This window comes from Phocoena sinus, chromosome 19 (genome assembly GCF_008692025.1).
Source record: "Phocoena sinus isolate mPhoSin1 chromosome 19, mPhoSin1.pri, whole genome shotgun sequence".
In the NCBI taxonomy this organism is placed as follows: Eukaryota; Metazoa; Chordata; class Mammalia; order Artiodactyla; family Phocoenidae; genus Phocoena; species Phocoena sinus.
The window spans coordinates 18,148,313-18,161,602 of record NC_045781.1 but is presented as its reverse complement, the minus strand read 5'-3'; the positions used below and the strand labels follow the sequence as shown (position 1 = coordinate 18,161,602).

At 36.0% G+C, this 13,290-nt stretch overlaps 1 protein-coding gene across 8 annotated transcripts in view; it reads left to right on the top strand.

Moving 5' to 3' along the window:
- ZNF507 (zinc finger protein 507) overlaps positions 1-12,795 on the top strand; it is a 48,020-nt gene extending 35,225 nt beyond the window's left edge. For 4 of the 8 annotated variants that reach the window (XM_032613715.1, XM_032613717.1, XM_032613716.1 and 1 more), the window contains 2 exons: positions 6,940-7,074; positions 7,211-11,059. In XM_032613715.1, the coding sequence (XP_032469606.1) occupies positions 6,940-7,074; positions 7,211-7,577 (502 nt within the window). In that variant the 3' untranslated portion in view covers positions 7,578-11,059. Of the gene's footprint in view, positions 1-6,939; positions 7,075-7,210; positions 11,060-11,295 lie in introns of those variants that run through there. The other 4 variants (XR_004346998.1, XR_004346997.1, XR_004346996.1 and 1 more) reach the window with 3 other exon arrangements.
- Positions 12,796-13,290: the final 495 nt, after the last annotated feature.

Genomic DNA, 13,290 nt, shown 5'->3' with positions numbered 1-13,290 from the left:
ATTACAGGAGACAAAGAAGGACACTACATAATGATCAAGGGATCAATCCATGAAGAAGATATAACAATTGTAAACATTTATGCACCCAACATAGGAGCACCTCAATACATAAGGCAAATGCTAAGAGCCATAAAAGGGGAAATTGACAGTAACACAGTCAATAGTAGGGGACTTTAACAGCCCACTTTCACCAATGGACAGATCATCCAAAATGAAAATAAATAAGGAAACACAAGCTTTAAATGATACATTAAACAAGATGGACTTAATTAATATTTATAGGACATTCAATCCTAAAACAACAGAATATACTTTCTTCTCAAGTGCTCATGGAATATTCTCCAAGATAGATCATATCTTGGGTCACAAATCAAGCCTTGGTAAATTTAAGAAAATTGAAATCGTATCAAGTATCGTTTCCAGTCACGATGCTATGAGACTGGATATCAATTACAGGAAAAAAATCTGTAAACAAACAGATACACGGAGGCTAAACAATACACTACATAATAACCAAGAGATCACTGAAGAGATCAAAGAGGAAATCGAAAAATACCTATAAACAAGTGACAATGGAGACAAAACAACCCAAAACCTATGGGATGCAGCAAAAGCAGTCCTAAGAGGGAAGTTTACAGCAATACAATCCTACCTTAAAAAACAAGAAACATCTCAAATAAACAACCTACCCTTACACCTAAAGCAATTAGAGAAAGAAGAACAAAAAAACCCCAAAGTTAGCAGAAGGAAAGAAATCATAAAGATCAGATCAGAAATAAATGAAAAAGAAATGAAGGAAACAATAGCAAAGATCAATAAAACTAAACGCTGGTTCTTTGAGAAGATAAACAAAATTGATAAACCATTAGCCAGACTCATCAAGAAAAAAAGGGAGAAGACTCAGATAAATAGCATTAGAAGTGAAAACAGAGAAGTAAAAACTGACACTGCAGAAATTCAAAGGATCATGAGAGATTACTACAAGCAATTATATGCCAATAAAATGGACAACCTAGAAGAAATGGAAAAATTCTTAGGAAAGCACAACCTTCCAAGACTGAATCAGGAAGAAATAGAAAATATAAACAGACTAATCACAAGCACTGAAATTGAAACTGTGATTAAAAATCTTCCAACAAACCAAAGCCCGGGGCCAGATGGCTTCACAGGCGAATTCTGTCAAACATTTAGAGAAGAGCTAACACCTATCCTTCTCAAACTCTTTCAAAATATAGCAGGGGGAGGAACACTCCCAAACTCATTCTACGAGGCCACCATCACCCTGATACCAAAACCAGACAAAGATGTCACAAAGAAAGAAAACTACAGGCCAATATCACTGATGAACATAGATGCAAAACTCCTCAACAATACTAGCAAAGAGACTCTAACAGCACATTAAAAGGACCCTACACCATGATCAAGTGGGGTTTATCCCAAGAATGCAAGAATTCTTCAATATACGCAAATCAATCATTGTGATACACCATATTAACAACTTGAAGAATAAAAACCATATGATCATCTCAGTAGATGCAGAAAAAGCTTTGGACAAAATTCAACACCCATTTATGATAAAAACCCTCCAGAGAGTAGGCATAGAGGGAACTTACTTCAGCATAATAAATGCCATATATGATAAACCCATAGCCAACATCGTCCTCAGTGGTGAAAAACTGAAACCATTTCCACTAAGATAAGGAAAAAGACAAGGTTGCCCACTCTCACCACTATTATTCAACATTGTTTTGGAAGTTTTAGCCACAGCAGGCAGAGAAGAAAAAGAAATAAAAGCAATCCAAATCAGAAAAGAAGTAAAGCAGTCACCGTTTGCAGATGACATACTATACATAGACAATCCTAAAGATGCTACCAGAAAACTACTAGAGCTAATCAGTGCATTTGGTAAAGTTGCAGGATACAAAATTAATGCATAGAAATCTCTGGCATTCCTATACACTAATGATGAAAAATCTGAAAGTGAAATTAAGGAAACACTCCCATTTACCACTGCAACAAAAAGAATGACATACCTAGGAATAAACCTACCAAAGGAGACAAAAGACCTGTATGCAGAAAACTATAAGACACTGATGAAAGAAATTGAAGATGATACCAGTAGGTGGAGAGGTATACCATGATCTTGGATTGGAAGAATCAACATTGTGAAAATGACTATACTACCCAAATTAATCTACAGATTCAATGCAGTCCCTCTCAGACTACCACTGGCATTATTCACAGAACTAGAACAAAAAAATTCACAATTTGTGTGGAAACACAAAAGATCCTGAATAGCCAAAGCAATCTTGAGAAAGAAAAATGGAGCTGGAGGAGTCAGGCTCCCTGACTTCAGACTATACTACAAAGCTACAGTAATCGAGACAGTATGGTACTGGCACCAAAACAGAAATATAGATCAATGGAAGAGGATAGAAAGCCCAGAGATGAACCCATGCACATATGGTCACCTTATCTTTGATAAAGGAGGCAGGAATATACAATGGAGAAAAGACAGCCTCTTTAATAAGTGGTGCTGGGAAAACTGGACAGCTACATGTGAAAGAATGAAATTAGAACACTCCCTAACACCATACACAAAAATAAACTCAAACTGAATTAAAGACCTAAATGTAAGGCCAGACACTATCAAACTCTTACAGGAAAATATAGGCAGAACACCCTATGACATAAATCATAGCAAGATCCTTCTTGACCCACCTCTTAAGAGAAATGGAAATAAAAACAAAAACAAACAAATGGGACCTAATGAAACTTCAAAGTTTTTGCACAGCAAAGAAAACTATAAGCAAAACAAAAAGACAACCCTCAGAATGGGAGAAAATATTTGCAAATGAAGCAACTGACAAGGGATTAATCTCCAAAATTTACAAGCAGCTCGTGCAACTCAACATCACAAAAAGAAACAACCCAATCAAAAAAATGGGCAGAAGACTGAAATAGACATTTCTCCAGAGAAGATATACACATTGCCAACAAACACATGAAAGAATGCTCAACATCACTAATCATCAGAGAAATGCAAATCAAAACTACATTGAGGTATCACCTCACCAGTCAGAATGGCCATCGTCAAAAAATCTACAAACAGTAAATGCTGGAGAGGGTGTAGAGAAAAAGGCACCCTCTTGCAGTGTTGGTAGGAATGTAAATTGATACAGCCACTATGGAGAACAGTATGGAGGTTCCTTAAAAACTAAATATAGAATTACCGTACGACCCAGCAATCCCACTACTGGACATATACCCTGAGAAAACCATAATTCAAATAGAGTCATGTACCACAATGTTCATTGCAGCTCTGTTTACAATAGTCAGGACATGGAAACAACCTAAGTGTCCATCGAGAGATGAATGGATAAAGAAGATGTGGCACATATATACAATGGAATATTAGTCATAAAAAGAAACAAAATTGCGTTATTTGTAGTGAGGTGGATGGACCTAGAGTCTGTCTTACAAAGTGAAGTAAGTCAGAAAGAGAAAAACAAAGACTGTATGCTAACACATATATATGGAATCTTTAAGAAATAAATAAATAATGGTCATGAAGAACCTAGGGCCAGGATGGCAGTAAAGATGCAGACCTACTAGAGAATGGCCTTGAGGACACGGGGAGGGGGAAGGGTAAGCTGGGACAAAGTGAGAGAGTGGCATGGACATATATACACTACCAAATGTAAAATAGCTAGTGCGAAGCAGCCACATAGCACAGGGAGATCAGCTCTGTGCTTTGTGACCACCTAGAGGGGTGGGATAGGGAGGGTGGAAGGGAGGGAGATGCAAGAGGGAAGAGATACGGGCATATATGTGTATGTATAGCTGATTCACTTTGTTATAAAGCCGAAACTAACATACCATTGTAAAACAATTATACTCCAATAAAGATGTTAAAATAAACTGTATAAATAAAAGCTTTTATCCTTCTTATACCTTATCTGATGTTTTTCCTTTGTGTGGATCCAAGTTTCTTTTTTTAAAATTAATTTATTTATTTTTGGCTGTGTTGGGTCTTCATTGCTGCGTGTGGACCTTCTCTAGTTGTGCGAGTGGGGGCTGCTCTTTGTTGCAGTATGTGGGCTTCTCGTTGCAGTGGCTTCTCTGTTGCCGAGCATGGGCTGGAGGTGTGTGGGCTTCAGTAGTTGTGGCTCACGGGCTTAGTTGCTCTGTGGTATGTGGGATCTTCCTGGACCAGAGATCAAACCCATGTCCCCTGCATTGGCAGGCAGATTCTTAACCACTGCGCCACCAAGGAAGTCCCCTAGTTTCTTGATCTATATCATTTACCTTCTCTCTAAAGAACTTCTTTAACATTTCTTACAAGACAGATCTATTAGCAACAAATTTCAATTTTTGTTTGTCTGAGAAGGTCTTTATTTCTGTTTTTTTAATTTTTATTTATGTATTTATTTATTTGGTTGTGCCAGGTGTTAGTTGCAGCACGTGGGCTCCTTGTTGCAGCATGCAGACTCTTAATTGTGTCCTGCATGTGGAATCTAGTCATTATTGTTTAAAGTATTTCTTCTGTTCCTTTCTCTCTTCTAGTATTCCCATTACACATAGATTACACCTTTTGTAATTGTCCCTTTTTTGGTTGTATATTCTTTTCTGTTTTTTCCAGTCGTTTTTTTTTTGTTTGCTTTCTAGTCTTGGAGGTTTCTATCTATTGAGATATCCTCAAGCTTAGAGATTCTTTCCTCAGATGTATCCAGTTCACTAATAGGCCCCATGATAGGCACTCTTCATTTCTGTTATGTATTTTTTATCTCTTTTTGGTTCTGGTCTCTTTTGATTTCTTTTTGGTCCTTTCTTAGAATTTCCATCTCTCTGCTTTCATTGCTCATCTGTTTTCCCAGGCTGTGTATTTTATTCATTGGAGTTCTTAGGATATTAATCACAGTTGTTTTAAATCACCAGTCTGATAATTCCATCATCCTGCTATATCTGACTCTTGTTTCTTTGCTTGCTGTGTCTCTTCAGCTTTGGTTTTTGCCTTTTAGTCTGTCTTGTAATTTTTTCTTGATAGTCAGGCATGGTGTACTGGGTAAAAGGCACTGCTGTAGATAGGCCTTTAGAAATGTGGTTGTTAAAAGTGGGGAGAGAGGAAATGTTCTGTAGTCTGTAACTAGGTCTCAGTTTTTTAGTAAGCCTGTGTCTCTGGGCTGTGAACTGTACTTTGCAATCCCCTCCCTCCCCAAACCTTGGTGGACAAGATAGCTGGAGTGGGCTGGAGATGGCTGGAGTTGGGTATTTCCTTCCCTCCGGTCAGATATGCTCTGATAAAACTCCAGTAGGTTAGGCTCTGGTTAAATAATTTCTCCTGAGAATAGACCTTGCTAAGAACAGAATGTTCTGGGACTTTTGTGACGTCCAGCAGTGAAGACTCCATGCTTCCACTGCAGGGGGCACAGGTTCAATCCCTGGTGGGGGAACTAAGATCCCATATGCTTTGTGGTGTGCCCCCCGCCCCCACCAAAACAAACAAACAAAAGAACAGAATTCTCTGGCATATCCCAAAGTGGTTCTTTTACCCCTCTGCTGACTGTCTTGTTGTGAAGAAGAGTTCGGGTAAGTTACCTGATTTTTGTTAAGTTTGTAATTAAATATTTAATAAAAATGTCTTCTTAAAAGTACGTTTTCATTTTCCTAAAAAGATAAACATAATTCTGCTCTTAGGTATTTACCTAAATGATGAAAACTTATACTCACACGAAAACCACACATAAATGTTTAATAGAAGCTTTATTCATAATTGCCAAAACTTAGAAGCAACTAGAAGATGTCCTTCAGTAGAGAAATGGATAAACAAACTGGTACATACATACAATGTAATATTATTTAGCGATAGGAGGGAGAAAAAAGAGCTCTCAAACCATGAAAAGACATGGAGGAACTTTAAATGTGAATGGAAAAGGGAAAGAAACCAGTCTGAAAAGGCTATATACTGTATGATTCCAACTATTATGTGACATTCTAGAAAAGGCAAAACTATGGAGACAGTAAAAGAATCGGTGATTCCCAGGGATTGGGGGAAGAGAGGGATGAATAGGTGGAGCACCGAGGATATTTAGGGTTGGGAAATTATTCAGCATGATATTATGATAGATTCATGGCATAATGCATTTATTAAAATACATAGAACTGTACAACACAGTGAGCCCTAATGTAAACTGTAGACTCTAGTTAATAATATATCAATATTGTTTCATCAGATGTAACAAATATTCCACACTGATGCAAGATGTTAATAATAGGAGGAACTGTATGCAGGGGAGAGAGTGGGTAAACCTTAAACATGCTCTAAAAATAGTCCGTTATTTTTTTTTAACTACTTCATTCAGTTCAGATTTTACAAAGTATACCCAATTGTGTGAAACAATTATTATTTTGAATAGAAACTTTAAGATTATTATTTGTTTTACTTATGAAATCTAAATTGTTGAAGCATTTCAGGACTACTTACATTTTCTATGAATCTGTAAGTAAGCACAGAGTTCATGTTGAAAATTACTTAATTCTTTTCTGCTTTCTTAAGAAATAGAGCAGTATAGAGTACTGATTTTGTGTATTTGTGTATGTGGGTGTTGTTAAATAATGTAGAGCAAAGATTTTTCATATTACTATATTAAAAATCTTTCCAAATACTGTAATAGCTAAAGTAATTTGGGATGTTTGTCCTGATTCTTATAAATTCTTTATAATGTAAAATACTTTATTTCATTGATTCTGAGATATCCACCCTAGGACATTTTAGCCTCTGAAATCAGTATGTCTCTTATAATCAGTGGCATCTTAGATTCAGTGAAATGTGATGTCTAATAAGTCTTCAGGAGAATAAATTTAATAATTGTTACAGAATCATTGTAATTACTAAAAATGATATGGGATCATCTGATTTACTTCATATCTATCTTTCAGATGCTCTTTGTGTGGGTATGTATGCAGCCATCCTCCTTCTTTGAAGTCTCATATGTGGAAGCATGCCAGTGACCAAAATTATAACTATGAACAAGTAAACAAGGCTATTAATGATGCAATTTCACAAAGTGGCAGGTATTTGATCTTACTGTTATATATAAATAGGTTATTGTTTATAATTATATATGCATTATATATAAAGTTAGGATTAAATCTGCTAGTCTGCATTATAACCAACTCAAGGTTTGATGTGTTTTCTTTTGTTTTTAAGAGTTCAGGGGAAATCTTCCGGAAAGACTGTGTTAAACAGCAGTGAAGAAGGAGCCGATTCTCTCACTGGAAGTTCAGAAAATTTGGTGTCATCCTCAGAGCTGATTTCCCAGGTTCCCAGTGAAGTCGTAGGTACCAACGAGAATGAGAAACTAAACCCTACAAGTAATACCTCATATAGTTTAGAAAAAAACTCCAGTCTGGCCCCTCCTGGCGTGGAGTATTGCGTTTTACTCTTCTGTTGTTGTATTTGTGGTTTTGAGTCTACCAGCAAAGAAAATCTTTTGGATCATATGAAGGAGCATGAGGGTGAAATTGTAAACATCATCCTAAATAAGGACCACAACACAACTCTAAACACAAATTAGGTGGAATAGTTATCTGAAGAGGAAAACAGCAGAAGAGGAAAAGAGCAGAAGAGGAATCCTTTAAACCACAGTTTGCCCTTTGTGCTGTCCAGTAACTTACTAGGCACAGAAGAAACAGTTGGTGTGATTTTTGAAGAAATGACAGATGTGACTTTGGAACGAAATTTGTAATGTAATAAAAGGAATTCCAAATGGATAAGAGGTAATAATATTTAAGCATTTTGAGTGAGGAGAAGTGGGGTTGAGGCAGCAAAGATGTACTCTTATAATAACCCTCTGTTACCTGTTAGTTTAAGTGTATTTATTATTAAAAGCTTGTTATAGTATAGAAATGCAAGCAAAAGAGTTAAGAAAGGGCTTTTCAGGAACTATTCTAAAACTTACTGTTATGAAAGTGTCACAATCTTAAGCAGAGCTTAATTTTCTTCTCAATTTTGACATGAGTGACAACCCTCTTGTGAGAAATGGGAGGCACGTGTCTGAGGGTTTTTTGGTATCAACAAAGGAAAGAAAAGATCATTACAGGGCTTTGAGATGATCAACCTAAATCTTTAGCCAGATTGACAGGAACAAATCATATACTCAATCCGAGATATATTACTTTACTCTTTAGAAAGAAAAAAGAAAAGAGACCTCTAAATCCAAATCTAGATTGTAAATAGGCGTTTACAAAGTAAATTATTGTCTTAAATTTACAGTGGATGTCTTGTGGGCAAAGGAGGAAAGAGGTGAATTCCCACCAGCCTCAAACCAAATCTCAAGGTTCATAAAAATGGTGACTGGTTGAGCACAGTGCACTTCTCAGAGGTTCTTTTCAGAGTGTTGATGGAACACCGCAGCTTCTCAATAGTTACATAGGCCTTCTTATCCACTCTTCTAAACTAGACCAAGCTTGTCTAAAAACAACAAAGTAGGAAAAATTGCATTTGCTTATCAGACCTTGGAAGTAGTTTGAACTGTTAAATAAAAATCATTTGTGGGAAGAGGAATGAAATTCAAAAGCCCCTTAAAAGGAGAACTACTATTGAGATTTTACTTCCTGGAGCTTTTTATTTAGTTATACTTAGCATAAGAGATACAACCAAATGTGGCTAAAATGTAGTAAAAATTCAGGTTGTTTATAAAACGTTTAAAAACAAACAAAAACTATTTGGGTTTCTCCTATCCAGGAAATTGTATTTTGTTGGTGTGCAATAGGACACATGGGAAGCCAACTAAAACTTGCCATCAAATAGATGTAATCTTATCATTAATTACACATTTGTATTACAGTGTATTTCAAAGAGTGAAGAGAACTGGGTTTTTTGGGTTTGCTTTTGTAGTTCTGATCATTTACGTATGCATTGTTCTGTTAATGTCAGTTCTGCCTACAAGTCAAAAGGCGGCCGGTGCACCACGTGGTGCACCGTCTTCATGGTGCTCTTTCTGAACTTGACTCTAACATCTTCTAGAGCTGAGGCTGTGCCTCTCATAAAGCTTAGAAAACATCGAAAACAGAATTTCTTGAATAGGATACTCTGTAGACACATTTTAGGAAAAGAATTCTCTTCCCGAAGTCCAGGTATGAATCGAATGAATTAACATTTTTCAGATAGCATTAGGAACTATTTAAGTGGGGCCAGGTAACCTGAAATACTGTCTGATTTGTGTGTTTTTGTTTTGTTTTTTTGATTTGCTTTTTAAAATCTAATTTGATGATATTTGAACAGAGTTGATTGTAACTTTGCAACTCTAATTTACGTAGCTTTAGTTTATTTGTGAAAGTTAATCCATTTCTGATATCTGGTTTTTAAAAGAGAAAATGAATTCATATATACTAAACTATATTCTGCAAATCCACATGCAGTGGGTTTTCTCATTTTCTCCTGTTTTCAGAATTAAAAGTTATATTTCATTTCAAATTCAAAAATAAACTAAAATATTTTAAATGGTTCCATTATTACTATATTGTTCCCACTTAGTTTTTTCATTACTGGTAGCTCTGACTCAATGTTCCTTTATAAAAATCTATTATTCTGAAAATTAACAACCTTAGAAGAGTTTTTGTTTTATAAATTTTCCTTGGCTTTAATTTTATATAATCATTTGGAAAATACTAATAACCAAAAAACATTCCCAAAATTTCAACAGTGTATTTTTAAATTAACTTTCTTCATTTCCTTAAACTACTTCCATTGATTGTTAAATCTGCCATTTGGAATCATGAATTTAAAATTTCCCTAGCTCATGGGAAAAAATTAACCCAGAAGTTCAAAAGTCTTTAAATATTCATCTGCTCCCAGCCTAAAATATCTTCAAAAGCTTTCTCTTGGCCTATAGGAGGAACCATATACCAAGGATGTTGTGCACATTCCCATTATGGTTTTGAGGCAAGCCTTAAGTTAACCCTCCTCACTAAGAACAATTGAATATGATGAAGACTAAATATGCAATTTTAATTATAGAATAGATATTAAAATAATCAGCAGGAATTCCCTTTATAGGAATAACATTTACTGGTACTAGATCTTTTTTTGCCATGTAAAAGCTCAGTATTTGTTTTCCCCTCTGAACACTTACAATTCTAAGATTTGACAGTGAAAATAGTTTTTAAAACACTTACTGGATAAGGCAAAGGTGGGGAGGGGGAAGATGATGCATTCTGATCATTATAAATAATACTTTTTCAGGGCTCTATCATTTTCTCTCTTTCTCTAATAATCCAGAATATGGTTGGTATCCCCAGTATTCTAACAGTACCATGCCTATATTCCACTTGACCTGTAGACTTCAAGTTCTGTGTCCAGCCAGTGCAGTGTAGTGACACTGACTGAAGCCTTTATTCTAGATCTTTCATCTATTTGAGGTAGCTGTCAGTGGCTTTGTTATTATTTTCTTTGTCTTTTCTCACAAAGCAAATGGTGGGCACCTATGTTTACATTGTATCTTCCTGCAGTGTACTTGGCTTGACAAAGACAAGCAGGCTTCTCTTTTGAGACTTATTATATTTTTAGTTTTCATAGACACTTATTTAATCTTTTTTTATTGTACAGCAAGGTGCTCTAAGTAATATTCTATAAAATATATTTAATAGAGATTTGAGTTTGATATTCATGGACATGAATACATGTATTTTTTTAAGAAATAAGTATTGTGTAACACTATGGCATTGCTTCTATAGCCAAAGTCTAAAAATTTCTGGAACACTGACATGTAAAGACTACAGTTAATTCTGACACTGTATCTTATTAAAATAGGATGATTTGCATTTTGTAAAATTATCCTGCACATCAAGCTGCATGCCTTAACGCCTAAAACTCTAGGATTATTTTCATGGTAGAACAGTTTATCTGTTCAACAAACAGTGAAGCAAGGTCTTAGCGCTACTTTAACTACCTTTGGAAATACTGTACAATGTTAGAATAATTTATTTTGCTTTACAGAAGTTTGTCATATATTGACTTTAATATTGTATTTTGGTAATAAATTTTTTGTTAAAAACACTTGCCTCTAAGTTTTATTAACAAAAAGTTACATCCATTCTTATTTTGGAAATGTTGATTTAATCACTTAGAAATTTGGATTTAAATAATGAAGAACTTCCCCAGGCTTAAACTAAGGCTTATGATTACCCTTTGGTAACATGTTAAACTATTGATGACTAGCATTAAACTGTGTTACACAAAGGTAATTGAAAAAGCATTTAGATTGTTTTAATCTTTTAAAAAATTCAATCTAGGAACTCTCCTGGTGGCGCAGTGGTTACGAATCCACCTGCCAATGCAGGGGACATGGGTTCAACCCCTGGTCCGGGAAGATCCCACGTGCCTCAAAGCAACTAAGCCCACGTGCCACAACTACTGAACCTGCACTCTAGAGCCAACGAGCCACAACTACTGAGCCCGCGCCTAGAGCCCGTGCTCCACAGCAAGAGAAGCCACTGCAATGAGACGCCCACAAACCACAACGAAGAGTAGCCCCCGCTCACTGCAACTGGAGAAAGCCCACGCACAGCAATGAAGACCCAATGCAGTCAAAAATAAATTTTTTTTAAAAATTCAATCTAATTTTGTAGTTTTTCTCCTTGCTACACAGTTCTTCACTTTATCTTGCAAATCACATCCTTATACGCTTTAAATTCTGATGTATTCAAACTGCTAAAGTAGCTCTCTTAAAGGCAGTTAGCATTTTGCACTTGCATTGATCCGTTGCATTGGCAAGTGAAGCTAACATCATCTGACTGTATCATTGGTCTAGTCACACATCTGTGCCCTAGAATCCTGGGCTACCTTGGCTGCAAGTGTCTGAGGCCAAATATTTCTCCCCAAAAGGTTTAATCCCTTGTCGTGTCTCCCCAGGGGCAACATAATTATGTCCTATCTTTTAAGAGCCAGATCCCAACACCCTCACTAACCTCTGGACAGTTGTAGAAATCTCAGCATGAAAGATCCAGAACGTGCAGTTTGGTAGCCACCAGCCACATGCGGCTATTTAGCACTTGCAATACGACTAGGATGCTAAGTGTATAATATACAACAGTTCTGAAGACATCATTTTTTAAAAAAAGTATTGCATTAATGTTTTTTATATTGGTTACTTGTTGAAACGATATTTGAGATATTTTGGGTTAAATAATATTAAAATTAATTTCACCTGTTTTTCTGTGTAGCTACTATAAAATTTTAAATTGCATATGTGGCTCATATCGTATTTCTGTTGGACAGTGGTGGTATAGAAGAAGGATTAGTAAACTGACAGCCCTTGTTTCAAATCTGGCCTGCCATCCATTTTTGTAAATAGTTTTATTGGAACACAGCCACACCCAGTCATTTACATACTGTATATGGCTATTTTTGAGGTACAACAGCAGCACTGAGAAGTTGTTACAAAGACTGTATGCACCACAAAGCCCAAATTATTTACTATCTGCTTAATAGTAAATTGTTTGATAGAGTTTGCTGACCTGTGACCTAGAACAATGGTATGATCTGTGCTTTAAAGCTCCCAGGAAAAAAAAGCTTCTTATAAAGAAAGCCTTATATAGCATTATTTTATAAATATATTATTTCGTCTCCTGTTCTTCTACAGCCCTACCCATAATTTATGACTTAACCTATTTCATCATCTCCACTAAAGCCAAACACAATTTGTTTAAAATAACAACATAAATAATAAATAATGCCGCTTTTAAAAAGTATTGTTTTCCTCCTGACAACTTTATGGTGCTGATGGTACCCTCTCTCTGCTTCACCCTTTCTGTGATGTGGTCATGCCACCGGCATATCTAACTGCGGTTGGGAGGTAACCGTGGCAGCTAATCCACTCAGCTGCGGTGACCATTGACTTGCATAAACCAGGATATAAAGGAAAGTGTTAGACACACCTCTTTATAATGAATAACTTGTCTGAGTCTAAAATCAGATTCTGGGGTTGGGTGGCGGTTGTAGTTAGCTTTGAGTAGAACTGTTGACTAAATTGGCAGATTAAGAAAAAGTCACAGTATTCGCCTACATAGATTCTTCTGAATCAAGCAGCAAAGATGTAAAATGAACATTTTTGGCCCTATAAATTCTCAGAGGAGTTTCTGTTTTTAATTGGTGCCATACAATAGATAGTATGTTTTGGTTTATATCTTAGAATTCAAATGACTGTAAGATGCTTAAACCATTAACAGAGTCCTAGATGTGCAGCAAAATCTGGTTTGTGTGTTGTGTTGGGGGACTGTAGACCTCAT